Source organism: Vombatus ursinus, unplaced genomic scaffold, assembly GCF_900497805.2.
Source record: "Vombatus ursinus unplaced genomic scaffold, bare-nosed wombat genome assembly UNPS02014946.1, whole genome shotgun sequence".
Lineage (NCBI taxonomy): Eukaryota > Metazoa > Chordata > Mammalia > Diprotodontia > Vombatidae > Vombatus > Vombatus ursinus.
Window position 1 is genome coordinate 750,903 of NW_020954724.1, and position 19,832 is coordinate 770,734.

At 37.8% G+C, this 19,832-nt stretch overlaps 1 protein-coding gene across 1 annotated transcript in view; it reads left to right on the forward strand.

Moving 5' to 3' along the window:
* The first annotated feature begins 3,041 nt into the window (after positions 1-3,041).
* The window catches only part of TES (testin LIM domain protein), a 34,616-nt gene continuing 17,825 nt past the window's right edge, over positions 3,042-19,832 (forward strand). Inside the window, exon 1 of the mRNA XM_027845029.1 lies at positions 3,042-3,127. Coding sequence (XP_027700830.1) covers positions 3,042-3,127 — 86 coding nt within the window. The remainder of the gene's footprint in view (positions 3,128-19,832) is intronic.

Sequence of the window (19,832 nt, forward strand, 5' to 3'; positions counted from 1 at the left end):
AATTCAGGGACAGATTTCTTTCCAGATGTTATCTAAGAAGAGCAATTTAGTCAAGCTTTATTAAAGTATCCCTCTTACCCTCTTTAAGGGACAGACCTGAACCCCAGATAAGAAGATGTTATTAAAGTCAATGTAAAAAAAGCTAAATAATCTAAAATAATGATAGCTAACATTTATATAGATAGCACTTAATATGTGCCGGGCACCGTACTAAGTGCTTTACAATTATTATCTCATTTGACCCTCACAACAACCCTGGGAGGTAGGTGCTATCATGATCTCTATTTTACAGATGAGAAAACTGAAGCAAACTGAGGGTAAGTGACTTGCCCAGGGTCACAGAGCTAGTAAGTGCCCCAAATTTGAACTCAGGTCTTCCTAACTCCAGGCCCAGCTAGCTGCCCCCAAAGCATTGTCACTTTTTTAAGAAAAAAAGAGAATAGAAGTGAAGACTATAGCCTTCACAGATTGGCTATTCATACCATGGTGGAAACTAATGTAGTATATTATAGACTGTTCTTGCTTTACATAAATTCATTTTATGCAAGGTAAAGAATTCTGAAAGAAACTTGTATTCCAAAGAACCAATACCGTGCTTTCTCTCTCTGCTCCTGCTCCTCGGGTCCTTGCTACAAGGCATCCTACTCCCCTCCAAAAAAATCAACCAAAAAGCCCCCTCTGGATGAAGGCAGAAGGGCATACAGGTGGAGAGACGGCCAGTGCACCTGGATCAGAGGCTTGGCTTGAGACTGCAAGTACCAAGAGAGAAGACCTTTGCCCTTGTCTGCTCAACTGGGCCGCCAGCATGTTCCTCCTCCTGCCCCAACATGTCCTTGAACCGTGTTCTAGCCCTCTCCCTCCACTGGGATGTGGTCCTTCTCCTGCCTCCTTCCCTTCACCATGGCCTAGGCAACTTCCTATTACTTAAGGTCTGTGAAAGCTCCATTTACACAAAGTGATAAGGGTCTGTTATCCTCTTACCCACATTCTTAGAAATTTTTTCCCTTGTGTTCTGTATAATGATCATGGAAGCTCCTCCCTGTTACATGACAGAGTCACTAAGAGATAGCCTTTTGAATCATTAAAAACAAAAAGGTTAATTTATGATCAGGTTAGTTTTATTGTCAAATGTATAGTCTTAATAGCAAAGCCCATCTACAGATGTTAATCAGAAGTAGGGATTTGCTGTAAATGAATATAGTAACTTTTGTTTTGAGAAAAGGTGAGAACTTTATTTAAATATTACCCTAACACTTGCCTTTTATCAAAGATTGATCTTTCAGTGATTGTGGTTTTGAGCACACTGTTGATAGGAATAACAGTGTAGGATATAGGCCCCAGTTGAAAAAGGCCTAGGATTTTTCTGCTTTAAAGAGCTTATTCAGGCATTGTCACTGATATGTCAGAAGTTGATGAGAGATAGAATCCAGAAGAATGCCATGGCTGCTGACAGCCAGTGTCCTGGTATTTAGAGCTGGTTTGTCTCCTTTCTTTCTCATATCTGTAGTTAAGTAAAACAAATTTCTAACATCTACTAGATTCCAGCTGTTTACCTACCTTTACTAGATCGATTTCTGGGAGCTCTAAAGCAGAGGTGTCCAACTTATATAGAAACAGGGGCTGTTAAACTGGACGTAAGAATCCCTGCTGCCCTCATATTGACTTAGAAGACCTCATATTAACACCACATATTCTATTCTATTCTATTTTTATTTATTTTGTTAAATTTTTCTCAATTACATTTTAATCTGGTTCAGGATATTGTTTTATACTTTTGCTATAAAAAAGATTATTCATTAAGTTGAACTAAAATCTCTCTCTCTCTCTCATTTAAGTCTTGAAATGATATATTAGTCTGAGCTTTCCCAAGTCTCCTTTTCCCACAGTACATATTTCTTGCTTCTTCTAAAATATTTTAGTTTGGGTACATTGAAAAGAAAACAGACAAACAGCCCAGGTTTGTTTCCTAAATTCTTTGTCTCTAACCAACCCCTGCTTGAACTTCTCATTTTCCAGGGTAGAACTTAAGTAATTTTTTATTTCACATAGCAGAAGACAGATAGTGATCAAGCTGACCACTCACTGATAAAGGACTTTAATAATATTTTCTTGCTTTAAAAAATAATAGTTTTATTTTTATGTCAGTCATTTCTGCATAACCCTACTTCATCCTCATCCCTGATTTAAACCTTCTGTTGTAATTAAAAAAAAAACAGTTGCGCAAAAAAAAACCAAAGGATACAATGACCCTTTCTGACCATGTATTCAACATTTTACCCTAATAGTCTCCCGCCTCTGACAAGAAGAGGGAGATTGTTGCATTATCTTCTTCTTCTCGTTGAAGATTGTTATTACAATTACCCAGTCTTACTTCCTTTTGGTATTCCTTTAATTTGTGTTACTGTAATCCTTCTTTGTATTTCTTCTGGTTCTGATTACTCTGTTAGTTTGTGGGAATCTGGTTACTCTGAATTGTTTGCGCTAGATAGATCCACGAGCTTATATACCACACTTCCACCATTTTCCAAACATAGAGCACAAAAAGTATTATTACAAATATTTTGGCACATGTTAAACCTTTTTCTTGTAGCATTTTCTTTCTGTAGTTTACTAGTATGTGTGTATCCAATGTATCTATATATGTATGTATATATATGAATATATGTATAATATATGTGTGTATATATATTTATATGTATAGCTACTGTTTATATAGCACTTAAAGGTTTGCAATATTCTGATTCTGTTAATTTTTTTGTTTTTAAGGCCCTATTTTAGTGTCTTTTATGTTAAATTGGTTCTAAAAAAAAACAACATGAGTATTATCCAAATCTATAATTTACTTTCTACTGGACCTTAGATAACTACACCTACCAAGGTATTGTTCTGTTTAAATGGCATGGTATTCTCCTCTCTCTCTGCCCCTACCCCCCAGTACTTTTTAAAAGCTAGAAATGGAAAATTAGTGGTAGCTGAATTTAAATAAAAATTAGTTTTAAACTCTTGCATTAAAAATACATTGTCTTGTTTTCTCTTAACAGATGGGTTTAGGTCATGAGCAAGGATTTGGTGCCCCCTGCTTAAAATGCAAGGATAAATGTGAAGGATTCGAGCTACACTTCTGGAGGTAATACTTTTGAAAAACTAAGCACTACATTAGAAAATTCCCTTCTATGGCAGTAATTCCTTAGCTTTTTTGTACAGTGACAGAGTGCCAAGTTGTCTGGCATGGTTGCTAATGCAGATCTATCATTCTTTATTCTGAGATGTGAATAAAATATAAAGCTCTCCTTTCCCCCTGTCATTATGTTGTAATGAACTAATTAGACCACAAAACTATGTTTTAAAGGGCTTGACTTGTTCATTTTCCTTTTAAATTGCCTTTAGGTCTAGAAAGTAGGATCTGATATTTTTGGAGTAGCAAATGAGTTTGTTTTATTAATCTGTTAGGATTATGATTTTATTTCAGTATTTTAGGCATATTCCACACCCCAGTGCCCCAGCTAACAACTTTTGTGCAATAGCATCATCAATGTGTTATAATGAAATAAAAATGTAATAAAAATTTGGAGAAATCCAATCGTAACCTTATTTGACTGATAATATGAGATGAAGATCAATTGGTCAACAATAATATCACTGGAACTCTCGCAGTCACATATTGAAAAAATGATGGACCCAAGAGTCAGAAAACCTGAGTTCAGAGTTCCAGTTCTGATAGTTACTAGCTGTGTGACTATGAGCATACCACTTTACATCTCTGATCCTTAGTTTTCTCATCTGTAAAATGGAGATGATAATAATTGTTACCTGACTCTAAGGCTATTAGGAGGAGAATACTTTATAAACCTTAAAACCTTATGTAAAGGTGAGTTAATTAATGATTGTTGCATTGAATGGGTGCCTATGATGTGCCAGTTACTATGTTAAACACTTGGGACACAGAAAAAAATGAAAACTTGTCTCTGTTTTCAAAAGGCTTACATTTTACTGGAATGGGGGGCAGTAGTGAAACATGTACCCAGTAAAGATAGACAAAGAAAATAAAAGTAATTTTGATGGAAGGGAAGAGGAAAAAAAAGCAATAGAACCAGTGGTGATTAGGAAAGGTCTCATGTAGAAGGTGGCAGCTAACCTAAGAGGGAAAAAGAGCAGCAGTGTGGAGGGAGAGCTTTCTGGACATGACCTTTCTAAAGGCATAGCGGTTAGAGCGTGAATGCCAAATTTAGGAAATGGCAAACAATCCAATTTGTCTGGAATGTAGACAGTGTGATGGGAAGGGAATCTGGAAAGGTAGTCTAAGACCAGCTTATAAAAGGTTTAAATACCATATGTAAGAGTTTGTATTTTCTTTTGGAAGTGATAGTGAGCCACTGAGGCTTCTAGAGCAGGGCAGTGGCATGGGCAGTCCTGTGCTTTCAAAAAATTCTTTTGGCAGCTGTGTGGAAAGAAAAGAGTAGACAGAGGGAGACCAATGTGGAGGCTATTGTGGCAGTTCAGATGCAGGTGAAAATGGCTTACATTAGAATAGTGGCTTTGTGGGTGGAGAGATGGAGATATGATATAGAATCAACATGATTTGGTGAGTTATATAATTAAACCATTCAGAAAGATTATTTTGGTAATGGTAGAGATTGGATTATAGAAGTGTGAGCCTGGAAGCAGAGAGACCAATTTAGAGGCTATTACATTAATCTAGGAGTGGTAATGGAGGACTGAGCTGGAGTGGTGGCTTTGTGATTTGATTAGAGAGAAAGGGATAGATATCATAGATCTGGTAGAAGTAGAATTGATAAGGTTTAGCATCTGATTGGATATGGGGGAGGAGACAAAGACTAAAGCATGTTTCTAGAACTGCTAACCTGGATTACTAGAAGGATGGTTGTTTCTTCACCAGAAACAGGGAGGTTTAAAGGGTTTAGGGGGCAGGGAGGGTTGGAAACTGTGTTTTGATTTTAAAATGCCCATGGCATATCCAGTTGAAGATGCCTAACAAGAAGTTGAGGAAGTGGCATTTAAGAGAAAGATTGGGCTGCTTTGATAGATAAGAGAATTGTCTGCATAGAAATGGTTATTGAACCCATATAAGCTAGTAAGATGAGAGGGTGTTGAAAGAAGGAATTGAAGAAAGTTCAGATCTGAGTTTTGGAGGTTAACCTTTAGTTAAGGAATGAAAAGTATTTGATGATTCAGCAAAGGAAACTGAGAGGAAAGAGCTGGAGAGAAGAGGTTGGAGAGAGCCAGGTCCCAGAAGCTTAGGGAGAGAAATTTCTAGGAGAGAGGGGTGGTCTGAAGCAGAATTGTATTAAATTTTCATTGATTTTGTTAAAATGTTCCCAGTTATATTTTAAATATACAAATTACATTATAAATGTATAAATATTGCCAAATATATTTTAATCTGGTTGAGCCTCACCAGGGAGTGCTAGAGGTAGCATGCAGAGAGGTCAAGAGCTATAAAGACTGAGAAAAGGCCATTAGATTTAGCAAATAATATATAGTCCATAACTTTGGAGAGAGAAGTTTTGAAGATAGGGGCGGTGAGAACCCACTAGTGTAGGGAGCAAAACTTAACTTAGGAAAGGGTCTGAATGGGAGGGTTTGGTGGGGTCAGTGGAAGGAATTTTGTTTTGTTTTTAAGAATTTCAGAGACCTGGGATTGTTTGTAGGCAACAGAAAAGGAGCTAGTAGATAAGACAGAGTGAACATGAACAAGCCAGAGAGAATAATCAGAAGTGGCAAGCCCAAGGAGAAGATGGAAAGGATAATTTGGAGAGAACGAGTAGAAAGAAGAAGGAACATCTCTTCTTCAGAGACTGAAAAGGAGGAGAGAGTGGGACATGGCATGGTGGGGCTTTGAGTCCGAGAATAAAGGAGAAGGTGCTCATGACAGATGGCCTCACTCTTCTCAATAAAATAAAACACAAAATATTACAATTAATCTTGTTGATTTTGCCTGTGAGTATTTTATGGGTACTATATTAATGATGCTAAGTGGGTTATTATTTAAAATTGTGGTAACACTGTACATATTTCACGAGTGGTGGAAAGCAACCAGCTATGTAATAGTTGGGACTAGTGAATATTGTTTCAAGACTCTGAAAGTTTTCTTTAGCAGTAAATTTAACTGCTAAGGAAAAATATGAAATCTTACAGCAACCTTTGAAAAGGAAGAAAACGTTATTATGCAAAATGCTGGCATGAATCACATTCATTTATATAATGGCTAGACTTATCAAAGAATTGTGGGTAGATTTTCCTGGGGAGCTGTCTCTTCTCAGTCATCTATGGTCATCTGACATTCTTAGTTGGTTATTATGAAAAACACAATCATATAAGAGCACAGCGTTTCTCAAATTTAAAGGCTCTTAGCAGCTGAGGGATAGAAACAGAGGACACCAAGTCCTCCATTAAGGATACCTACAGGCCACACATTGACTTAGTTTTAAAATGCAATATTATTTGTGTTCTATTGCATTTTTTGTTTATTTGTTAAATATTTCCCAATTACACTTTAATCTTATTTGGGCTGCACGTCTGATATCTCTGCTTCAACATATCGTTCCTAAGAAGTAGCTTATTCCATATAGAAAAGGGAAAAAGAGAATTATAAGGATGCTTGAATATTTTATTTACAGCATGAATATTATTGGGGAAACATCATAGCATTCCAGATATTTTTTAGTAGCTGGCTATGAGATACACATTTTCATCTCTGCTGATGTGTGTATTAATGTTTATGTTTAAAGCGGACAATCTTCCAAGGGACTCCCAGTGTACCTTCAAAGGGACTTTATAATTGTGCTTCCTTATATTTCCTTCTCAAGGAGGTCATGTTTCTAGGATGCTTTCGAAAGGTAAAATCTGTAAATATAAAGTGGGATGTTGGGAGTACTTCAATTTTTTTAAGGTTGGTGGAACTTTCTATGAGAGCTGATTTTGCCTGCTTTGTGAGAGGCTACACTGCCCTCTACTGGGCCTAAGTGTACTTTTCATTTCACAGTCCTGGGATTCATAGCCTTTTTGGTAGGTTATAGAATTCCCCAAGCCTACCCCAGACTGAGAAAGGCCTATGAAAAAAGTGTCAGCTTCTCCTGGAACGAAAAGGTTGAGAGTCCTGTTTTAGTGGTTAAATTCTGCATCTGTGTACTTTTTTCCTGTTACATGTACTTAGTTTAATTTTTTATGTAAAAATGAGAATTTTTAAACCATCTTGCTACTCTGAAGAGATAGATGATTTGGACTTGGACACAGAACTTGGGTTGAGATATTGAATTTATGTCAGATATAATATATTTAATACATGAGACCTTTGTCATTTTATTAATACTTTTTTTTTTCAGGTGAACTTGTATGTTCTATCTTGCTTAGCTATTTTCATAAGCCGTGTGTGTGTGTGGGGGGGGCACACACATATACACATGAATATGCCAAATATGTGTATAACTTTATGAAATATGCATGTAACTGATAATCATAACATAAAAAGGTAGCTGAGTTAATTTTTGCCTTGAACTGCCAATAGAATTGATAAGAGACTTCAAAGACTTAGCTAAGCTGGAAATCTTTTTGGCTTATTTTACTACCTCCTCCTCCTACCTTCCAGCTTCACAAACTCTGGCTAATCTCAAATGAAATTACTAATTTAACTTAAATCTTCCCTGACACAGTTATGATTTTTCAAAATTCAACAATGGCAGATCTTTGATATGTAAAAAGGATTGTTCATTTCCATTCCACTATACAAAGACTAATGATTTCACCGAGATGTAACCTTAGAATTTATTCATAACCATAAAAGATAACGAACCTTAGACAAGCCCCTCATATGTATCATGGTTTTTTCCAAGGTCATTTGAGACAAGAATCCATCTATCTTCCTTCTGATGTGAGTCAGAGACAAGTTTCTCTCTTCCTTCTGGCCTTTATAGTCTGGGCTATCACAAAATGTGTTACTTGTCCTCTTGACTTCCACAACTAGAGATGGAGCTTGGGGGGCTCTTTCTTCTGGTGACAGCCTACCAGACATAGCCTTCCCTCCCCCTCTACCTTCCCCATGCCCCACCTTGTGAAACTTGTGTTACTACCAATCCAATGTAGACAGTTCATCTGGAATGCAGCAAAATCACCTGGGTGTAAAGGTATGAAACTACATACAACTATATACAATGTTGGACCTCAGGAATTCAAAGGGTATAAAAACAGTTTAGTGATTTTTTTCTTATGTAATCTTAAATTGTTTTTCAGAGTAGCTATTCAGATTGAGGCAGCCAGGTGGCACAGTAGATGGTGTGCTGGGCCTGGAGTCAAGAAGACTCTAGTTCAAATCCAGCCTCAGACACTTACTAGCTGTGTGACATTGAGCAAGTTACTTAACTTCTGTCAGCCTCAGCTTCCTCATCTATAAAATGGGGATAATAATCGCTCCTACCTCCCAGGGTTATTGTGAAAATCAAATGAGATAGTAGTTGTAAAGTGCTTTGTATACCTCTGGAATACACTGCCTTCTCTCCTCTGACACTACCAACACTCTCCTTTAGGCCCCTCATTAATTAGTGCTGTAGCTTGCTAGTGGGTCTGCCTGTCTTTTCCCACTCCAATCTATCCTCCATTCATCCACTAAAGTGATTTTCCTAAAGTGCAGGTCTGATCCTGTCATTCCCTTACTCAATAAACTCCACTGATTTCCTGTTGCTTCCAGGGACAAATACAGAATACTCTGGTTGACATGCAAAGCCCTTCATAACCTAGCCTTCTCCTACCTTTCCAGGCTTCTTACACCTTACTCCCTGACAACATACCCTTTAACCCAGTAACATTGGCTTCTTTTAACCAAGTAACATTGGCCTGTTGGCTCTTCCAACAATGCGCTCCATCTCTCTGCTCTGGCCATTCTCTCTGGCTGTCCCTGATCCAGAATGCTGTCGTTCCTGGGCTTTGACTACTGACCTCTCTGGCTTCCTTTAAGTTCCAACTACAATCCCATTTTCTTTATTTTTTTAAAAAATTTATTGAAGACCATTTATTTATGAAATTTACAATAATGTATGTAAATTATTCTTTTCCAAATTAGATGATTTTTAATAATCCACACAATTCTGATGACTTTACAAACTGGAGTGTACATTAAAAACTTGAAAAAAAATTATAGCATCTTCCTGTGTAAAACTTGCTTTGGAAAGGAAGACAGTTTCCTTTTGCTCCTTCCAAGAGTTTTTTCTGTTGTTTCTGTAGTCCTTCTTGGTTTGCTCTTGGGTACATCAACTGAGGTTGCCAAGGGAGAAATCAGCTTGATTTCCACAAGGGGAGGTGACCAAGAACTTTCTTTTTCCTGGCTTTGCTTGCTTTTGTAAAATCCCATTTTCTACAGGAATCCTTCCCTAACCCATCTTAATTGTAGTGCCTTCCCTCTGTCAATTATTTCCTATTTGTCTTGTATATAGCTTGCTTTCTGTATATTTGTTTGCATACTGTCTACTCTATCAGATTGTAAGCTCCCTGAGGGCAAGGATGGGCATTTACCTCTTTTTGCTCTTAGTACAGTGCCTTGTACACAGTAGACACTTAATAAATGTTTATTGATTCATAAAACTTTAAAGCACTCTGTAAGTGCTATATAAATAAAGCAAGTATTAATATGACCATCTTCATCAAATTGTCTAATATTGGATATTATTAATTCTTTCTCATCTTTAATAATTTAGTGAGTATGAGGTAAAAGTCTCAAAGTTGTTTTAATTTTCATTTCCTCATAAGTAATTTAGAGCCTTTCTTCAAACAGATATTGAGCATCAGCATTTCTTCTGATAAATACACATGTACTTTGACCATTTATATGCTGTGGAATGGCTCATGTCCTATATATTTGTGTCAATTCTCTACAACTATTTAAGACTTTTTTTCAGAGGTATTAGTTGCAAAGATGATTTTTTGCCCCCACCGTTGCCCAAGGCAGCATTGACAGGAGAAAGAGCACTAGCTTCTGGAATAAGAGGATATAAATTCAAATTCGTCTCACATTAACTACCTGTGTGAGCTTAAGGCAATTCACTTAACATTTGGAGGCCTTTTTCTTAGTTGCAAAATTGGGGGGGGTGGACTAGATGGGCTCTGAGTTCCCTACCAGCTCTCGATCTATTATGATATCATTGTTTCCCTTTTTATACTAGCTGCAATGATTTTGTGCATGAAACTTTAATTTTAAGTAATCAAAAGTGTTTATTTTGTCTTTTTTCATCAGCTCTATGTCGTGTTTGGTTAAGAATTCTTTCCCAGCCATTGATTGTGAAAGTACCACTTTCTTTTCTTCCCTCTTTCTAAAAATGGTATGACCTTTTACCTTTAGATTAAATATCTATTTGTAGGATATTATAGTGTATAGTATAAGATAGTACAAACCTTTCTGATAAAAGTGGAGGAGTTGGAGTCAGGAAGACTTGGATTTGAATTTTCCTTTGACTTTAACTTACTATGGACTTGGGGAAGTCATATAAACTCAGTTTCCTCATCTGCAAAATTTGGATAATAACGCCTGTAATACTTACCACACAGGTGTTTCATAAGGCTCAAAGGAGAGAATGCCCTCTTGCATTTTGTAAATATTGATGGCAGTGGTGGTGACTTGTTTCTCATAATAGTTACTCTCCACTCAGATTGAACTTTGGCCTAACTCTTCTATCACCTCTAGGTATATCTGTTTGAGTCCTCAGTTTGCACAAAACTTGCTTATTAGCATTCTTAGCTCTCTCCTTTTCTCCCTTCCACCTGGATATCCCAGGGTTTTTTTGTTTGTTTGTTTGGTTGGTTTTTGGTTTGTTTTTGTTTTTTGCTTTTGCTCTTTTGGTAAAGTTGAAGCTCAGAGCCACCACTCTTTACCCTCTTAGATGTCACCTTTTACTCGTTTACTCTCCCCTAACACTTAAATGTAATCAATAACTTTTATGCAAAAAAATTAGAGAGATATACAGAAGGCATCATCCTTGGTTGATCACAGAAATGGTCCATGCAAGCACAAAAGACATTGATCGGGCTCCTGTGATTTCAACCAGCAGGAAATATATTTAGAACAATACTATTTCCCAAATGTATATGAATAATACATGTATTAATATTATTAATTAATTAATAATACATGTATAATACTATTATTTGATCCTCTGAGTGGTGCTTTTGACCCTACCCTCACTGATGGGCTGCCACTCTAATAGATAAGGAAAATAGCCCTGCTGCCCGCTGGCAGGAAACTACAAAGTTTAACGAGAAGATAATGAAACTGATCATTTGAACAATGTCTGCCAGAACTTATATATCTTAGTGAGTTGTACTTTAGAAATGCTACTTTGGCAGGCTACTTAAATATTCCTCAAAATGGCGCCATGTCTTTAAACATACGGGCTTCCTCTTTAGACACATTTCCCTTTTAACCACTTTATTAATCATGCCATCTAGAGGTTCTCATTACTTTATTTTGGTCTTATTCATCTTACGTTCAGTTTAAAAATTTTTTAAATATTACTTATTACATTTGTCAAATTTAATTCAAATGATCTGACTGTTTCTGAAGACCAAATTCACCTTCAAAGGAAACTTTGACATCATTGAGGAAATTCAAAGTATGTGGTGTGGCCAGCCTAGATGGTATTGACAGCCCTCTTCTTTCCTCTCAAATAAAGAGCGTGATAGGTAGAGGAAAAGACTAAAAGCTGAATGATCAGATTGTAAAATTATAGAGGCAGAAAATCACTTAGAGATGATCTAGTTTAAGTTCCTCATTTTATAGATGAGGCAGCCGTTTGCTCGAGGTCCTAGAGCCAGGGCTAGATTGTAAGTTTCCTGATTCCCTCTGTTCTTTCCATCGTGCCAGACTTCTGCCATGAAGTTTCTCTGGCTCCCTGCCATTTGTGCTTCTCAGGAGTTCCCAACCCCAGAACCGGGATCAATGGACAGATTTTTCAGACGCTGGATAAATTTCTAAACTGGTTGCTACTGCCATGCCTCCTCTGTGAAGTTTGCCAGAATAACCGCCGGAGAAGGGACTGCAACTGAAAGTGGTAGCTCCTCCCTTGCTCCGCTTCCTTCATTCTTCCTTGCCTCTCATCCTACCTTCTAATGATTTGAAATTTTGGGGGAAGTAAAAAGCAGGTCCTCCATTAGGAAACTGTGCAGTATGGTGGGAAAAGGGCCAGATCTGGAGAGAGCAGAGACTGATGCCTCTGAGGCTCACCATGTGTGACAATGAGCAAGTCATTTAAGTCTCTGAGCCTCAGTTTCTTCATCTGTAAAATGGGGATGAAAATATTATGTATACTAACAGCTTCATAGGACTGTTTGAAGGGCCAAATGAGTAAAGTGCTTAGTTTTATTATGTATTTTACTATTGTTGTTACCACCATTACAACCACTTATAATTAAGAGACTTCATTGTCTCTTCTCTCTATACCAACACTATATCCTATCCCTCCACTGATACGGAGAATTGAAAAGTAGCTTCCTGAAAGTTGGGGGCCTGCGATGGATATCAGCCAACCAACAAATATTTATTGAGTGCTGAGCACTTGCAAAATAAACAGGTCTAAGGTTATGTATTCTTACAAATGTCCAAGTATAGTCATCTCATTTCAGCTATAGTTAATGTGAAGTTCTTGGGATTATTAATAGAACAGTAAAAACAGCTCCAAATTACTAGGAGAAGTTTGGAATATAAAATACGCTTCTGTTCAAATTGGTTTTGAGCAGACAAAAAATCCTTCTCATCCAAAAATGGATTAACGTATGTGCCCACATTCAGTAACAATAACAAAAGTTTCTATCCATATACGTATATACTTGTTACCAAAGACCATCTCCTAACTATTTAAAATTATAGTTTGTAACCATGCCCTAGTCAGGTCTTTAAACCACTGTTAATGTTGGCAGCATTTCAAGGATTTCCTTTCTCTGAACTGAAGTTCCATTTACTTGTCTGAGAAAAGCTATTGCAGAAGTTGTGTTTTGATGCTAACTGTAAAATAGGAGAGGTGGAGGAATTATGAGCAAGTGATACAGTGGATTGAGTATTGGACTTTAGGTCAGGAAGTCTTGAGTTTGAATGTTATCTCAGACACTAGCTTTGTGACCCTGAATAGGCACTCAACCTCTTTGTGTCTCAGTTTCCTCATCTGTAAAATGGGGATAATAATAGCACATGTAAATCACAAGACTGTTTTGAGGATCAAATGAAATGATTTATTTGTAAAGTCAAACCTTAAAGTATTATTTGTTGTTGTTCAGTCATATCTGTCTCTTTATAACCCCATTTGGGGTTTTCTTGGCAAAGATACTAGAGTGGTTTGCCATTTCCTTCTCCAGCTCATTTTATAGATAAGGAAACTGAGGCAAACGGGCTTAAATGACTTGCCCAGGGACACACACCTAGTAAAAGTTGTATGGGGCTGGATATGAACTCAGGTTTTCCTGACTCCAGGCCTGGCACTCTATCCACTGTACCACCTAGCTGATATTTACTTTATATTTAGCTGCTGCTGCTACTAAGTAGTACTTTATCACTCCTCTGATTTTGAACATTTATATAGTATTCTATAAAGGTGTAATACTAATTTATACTGGGTTTTACATATTTTGTTACAGTACTTCTTACTTAACCACCAGAGTCGGTATGAAAATTAGGTTTGAAAAAAAAGTATGAAATTTAGGTCTGTTCTCTGAATGTGTCTATGTGTGTGTATTTGTTTTGAGAGGCATCCTGGAATAGGAAATACAGGGAAAGCCTTGGATTCAGGAAGTCTTGGGTTCCTTTCCTTCCTCTGACACACATAAACTGTGGGATTATGTGCAAAGCACTTAACCTCTCAGTGGCCTGGCAGCTTTCTAAAACTGGAAATTAAAGATCAATAAAACAAGCAAGCATTTATTAAGATATGTGCTATGTACTAAGGATTCAAAAACAGAAGTGGAACAGGCCCTGCTCTCAAGGAGCTTATATTACAAAGAGGGAAAATATATACAATATAGGTATACATAAATATATGTTTTAATATGTAATATATATATTACAAAGAGGGAGAATACATACATACGTATGTATGTATGTATGTGTTTTCCATACAGATAGGTGGATGGGTAGATAGGTAGATAGGTAGGTAGGTAGATAGTATCTTTGGAGGGGATGACACAGGGGACCAGGAAAGGCCTCATTCAAAAGGCAAAACTGATGCTAAGTCTTAAAGGAAGTCAGGGAGACCATCCTAGGCACGGAGGCTAGCCACTACAGTCATGGAGCTGGGAAAGAGAATGAGTTTGAGGAACAGTAAGGAGATTGTTATGAAAAGACTATAATCGTATGAATGAAGGGGATTACTATTGTGTAAGAAGGTTGGAAAGATAGGATGAGGCCAGGTTATAAAGGGTTTAAATGTAAGACAGGTTGGAAGCCAGATTTTAAAAGATTTTTAAAGAGATTGAAAAGAGAAGCAGAGGCATCAAGTGTAGACAACTTTTTCAGGGAGTTAGATTGAGAAAGGGAGGAAAGATACAGGATGATAACTGTCTAGGCAGCAGAATCTAGTGAGGTGTTTTTGGTTTTTTTTTAAGGATGGGGGAGACATGGGCATGTTCATAAGCAACAAGGAAGGAACCAATAGCTAGAGGAAATATTGAAGATTAAGGAAAGAGGAGGGAAATAAGCTCGTCTGCTGGAGAATATGGGAGGGATTGGATCTAAGATACATATAGAAAACTGGCCCTGTTGAGAACCATTTCTTCATCAGAGTCTAGATTTAAGGAGGGAAGGGTGGGTGATGATGTCAAAGTGAGATGAGGACAAGAAAAGAGAGCTCACAGGGAATATCCTGAAATTTATCATTAAATATAAGGAGAGATCCTCAGTTGAGATTTATGGGCAGATTTAAGAAAGCTTAAGAAAGAAAGAAGAGAGTGAAATGATGGAAAATAAGTTTACCTTCTACCTACTACCAGTGCACTGTAGGCAGTGGGCTCTGTTTTACCCACAATCTGAAAAGATCTATTCAAAGTCAGATTCTAAGTCTTATAGTGCCCATTGAACCAAAGCTATGCTGCTTTCTCTTTCACTGGGATATAAGAAAGGAAAGTGTGCCTGCTGGCAGAATCTATAGATTAATTCATATATTCTTGATACATTTTAAGGGACAGAGCATTTTCCTAAGGCACGGTGAATGGATGCCATATGTTATTGACTGAGGGCAGAACTGGAGGAGATAATTCTTGGTGAGGAGGTGGTGTTCTGCCAACTACTGTTCTTAGAAAGACAGAGGGTGAAACAATACACACCTATGCATGAAGTCAGACCCTAAACCTCCTAGACTCCAAGTGAATTGTCTTCTTAATTTCTTGCCTTCCATATTCCTTTTGACTCCAGGTGCATTTTTGTGATTTCATTTCTACTTTGATACTCATTGTAATTAATCTTGGCTCTTAGGAGCTAGAACTAGCCGCACAGTATCTCTATGTACTTCTCTAAGGATGATCTTGACCAGTGAACAGAAGAGTGATACCTAGATGGAGGACCTCCTATGGGCAGCACAGTGGTTGGCAAGGTCTACTACCTATATAGAAGTCTCTTTGACAAAATATTACATATTTAAAATTTTTTAAACTTAGAAGCCAATTTTTTCTTACATCTCTTCAGAGAAATAGCCTTCAATTAGGTCCAACAATAACATATTTAAACAGTATCAAAAATCCCTTCCTGAGCATTTGCAAAAGACAGGATGAAATGAATAGAAACCTCAGAAAGATAACTTGCTCTTTTTTCCACTAGATGGGAGTGTAAGATAACAGCTATGAGCAAGAAATCTTTGAGAGCCAAACTGGCATGTGCTGACTGTTTGGAAGCTGATTACAAAGTACTGAATTCAAACCACTGTCATGTGAATAATAAAAGTAGTTTGTACTCTCCCTGGGGCCCTGAAGTTCTGACATAACTGTTTCAGTATATATATAATATATTATATATATATATATATATATATGCTCTGTTTTAAGGCAACACTCTATGCAAAAATGCAAACTTCTAAAATGAGAAGCTGGAGGGCTAGTGGGAAACTAGAATCAGAAGACATGGCAGTAAGCCACTGGACCTTTCTGGGGTTTTCCTTTATGTAAAAGAGGACTAATCATTCATGCCCTAGCTAAGGTCATAAGACTGTCTATTATGAGATTCATATGAAATTATGTCAAAGGCTGTTTTTTTTTTCTTTCTTTAAAGCCCTACATAGAGGTTCATTATTAAGGAGCTACATAAAATAATTTGTGTAGTTTTCTAAAATGTGATTTTACATACACACTGCAAAATAGCAGGATTTCTAGTACATTAACTGAAGCACATCTGTATCAGTGACCCTAAGCTAAATTTGAAATCTTTAGCTACCATATTGATATTCCTATAGGTATGAGGTTTGACCAAGTCACTCTGTTCAACAAGCTTCAGGGGCTCCCGATTCTTCTAGGATAAAATGTAGATTCTTCTTTCTGACATTTGAAAGCCCTTTAAAGTAGGGGCTCTTAACCTGGAGGCCTTGGACAGATTTCAGGGGATCCATGAACTTGGGTGGGAAAAATGCATCTTTATTTTCACTAACCTTTCACTGAAATTCTTCTTCTGAGAAGGGGCCCATCTAGCAATTTCACCAGACTGCCAAAGGGATCTACGACATGAAAAAAGGTTAAGAATTCTGGCTTTAAGGGCTAACTCCAGTCTATCTTTCCAGACTTTTCACATTATTTTTCTTCAAACATACTGTATTTCATCTATAGACTTAGAGTTGGAAGGGACCCACTGAGGACACTTGGATTTTACAGATGAGGAAACTGAGGCCCAAACAGTTGTTTCATAAAGGAGGGAGGCAGCATCACAGAGGGTTGGTTCAGATCCCTCCTCTGACACTTATTCCATGTGTGACCTTTGGTTTTAACTTCCCTGGGCCTCATTTTCTTCCTTAGTCATTCAGTAAATGTTTATTACCTATTATATGCCAGGTGTGGGCATATGACTAGATGGCACAGTAGATAGAATGCCAGGCCTGAACTGAGGAAGACTAATCTTCCTGAGTTCAAATCTGGCCTCATATACTTACTAGCTGGGTGACCCTGGGCAAGTCACTTTACCCTGTTTGCCTCAGTTTCCTCATCTGTAAAGTGAGCTGGAGAAAGAAATGGCAAACCACTCCAACATCTTTGTCAGGAAAACCCCAAATGGGGTCACAAAGAGTCAGACGTGACTAAAAATGACTGAACAACAACAACATATGCCAGGCACTCTGCTAAGTCTCAGTGTACAAAAAGAGGCAAAAGGTAGTCCCTGCCCTCAAGGAATTAATACTCAAAAGAGAGAAACAAGTAATAAATATGTACAAACAAGCTATATACAGGATTGAAAAAAGAAAATAATTAACCAAGGGAATGCATTCAGATTAAGAGGGATTGAAAAAGGATTCCTGTAGAAGCTGGGATTTTAGTTGGGACTTGAAGGAAGCCCGGAGACAGATGAGGAGGGAGAGCATTCCAGGCATAGGGACAGCCAGAGAAAATGCCTGGAGCTGAGAGATGGAGGGTCTTATTCTTGGGACAACCAATGACCCAGTGGCACTGCATTAAAGAGTACCGTGGTGGGGGAAGTGAGGTCTGAGAAGCTTGAAGAGGTAGGAAGGAGCTAGGTTATAAAGGCCTTTGAATGCTAAACAGAGGGTTTTGTGTTTCATCCTGGAAGTGATAGGAACCATTAGAGTTTATTGAGTATAAGGGTGATAGTCAGATTTGTGCTTTAGGAAAATTACTTTGGTGGCAGAAAGGAAGATGAATTGAACTGGGGAGAGACTTAAGGCAGATAGACCCACCAGCAGGCTGTCACAGTAATCTAGGTATGGGGTGATAAGGGCCTGCACCAATGGTGGTAGTGTCAGAGGAAAGAAGGGGGCGTGTTCTAGAGATCGAAGATGAGGGGGTTGTACTAGATGGTTTCTACAGTGCCTTCCTACTCAACCTTTGTGATTCCATAACTCTTTCTCTCTTGTTCTTTCCTCTTTATACTTTGTCTCTTCTCACTTAATAGGTGTGTTGGTCAAAAAAAGGTGGGGGGATGATAAGGCACTAATAAACCTCTGTACCACTCCTACAATTAATATTAATTATCACTAGGTGAACAATAGTACAAGGTACCCACTATAATCTGATTGTGTAAGCCAAACAGATTTACATTATATATGCCCAACCAAGAGACCTGCCCCCTTCTCCATAGTTTCAGTTGATGATTCATTCCCAGAGGGATCTTCTTCTCCCTTCCTCTCCTCTTCAGGAAGTGGCCATCCGTTTTCCTCTCCTACTTCTCCCCTCTTCCTTTCTCCTCTCCCTTTTCACACACATACACATGTAGTTGGAAAAAGTACTAAATTTGGAGCCAGAGTGCCTGCATTCAAAGCTTTGCTCTGCTGCTTGCCACCTTTATGACCTTTGGACAGGTCATTCAAACTGTCTTCAGCCCTCAGTTTTGTATAAATAAACTAGAGAGTGGGAATAGATTATTTCTAAGGTTCTTGAAGTTTTCAGTCTTAATTTGGTATTTTATCCTAGAGATAATCGGGAACCACTGAAAATTTATGAGTAGGGGAGGAACACAGTCATCCCCATTGTCTTAGGAGGATTATTTTGTCAGCTCTGTGTTGGATGAATTAGAAAGGGGAAAAATTGAAGCAAGGGAAGCTAATTAGGAGACTATTATAGTAAGCCAGATGGGAAGCAGTGAGAACCTGAACCTAAGGCAATGGTCTTAAGTGGAAAGAGAAAGATGAACAAGAGATATGCGGAGGTAGAATCAACAAGAATTAGCGATTCATTGGATATATAGTATGGAGTAGAGTAGGCCAAAGGTGTCTGAGGTTGCAAACCTACGTGGTGGTTTCTCTAGTAGAAACAGGGAAGTTTGGAGGAGGAGCAGTTTTAGGAGGAAAGATAATGAGTTCCATTTTGGATATGTTGGTGTGATTAAAAAAAAGAATGTAGAATCTTAATATTTTCATTTTAAAGGACAAGCTATGAAAAATATCTCTAGGAATCTCAGAATAGCTTGTATTGGTAAACTCCAGAGTCATTTTTCAAAGGACTTTCCTTTTACTCTTTGATGTCACTAGTTTTCACCAGGAACCCAAGATAATTTTCATTTCTCTCCTACTTACTGGATCAGGAAGACCTCCTTCTTTAATAAAATAGTTAATATTTAAAAAGTCTTACTAGGGAAATAAGTTCAGAGAAAAGGACAAGTTTCTTAAATATACAAAACTGCACTGGTCTGACCCTGTCTAGGCCCAATCTCAAAATACCTCTTATTGACCTTGACCTGCTTGTATTTCCCAGTCCGTGGTCTCACCTTGCTTTTTCTCTCCTCCCTTAGATGAAACAAAGCCTCTTCACCACTAACTTAATGTGGCAGCATAACCAAAGTCCATTCTACATGATGCCTGATGGCATTTCTGTTTTAAGTTTCCCCTTCACCTCTGTACAAAGGGGTAACATTAATATGCACACCTCATAGTGTTATTTTGAGACTGAAATGGTATCTTGGGGGTACACAGAGCACACCTAGTTCACTGTGCACACCTATGAATGAGAGCATGTAAAGTGCTTTGCAGTTTTAAATGTTTTTGTAAGTGTTGTGTGGTTGGAGTGGTGGTTGGTTCAGTGCTTTTCTTTAGATTGCTTGATCTTTTGATTTCATAACTCATAGCTTTTGATTTCATAACATAATTCCATTGCTCCCAAGTCCCAGGTTCTACTTCTGGAGTAACTTCTGAGCCTATTTACAT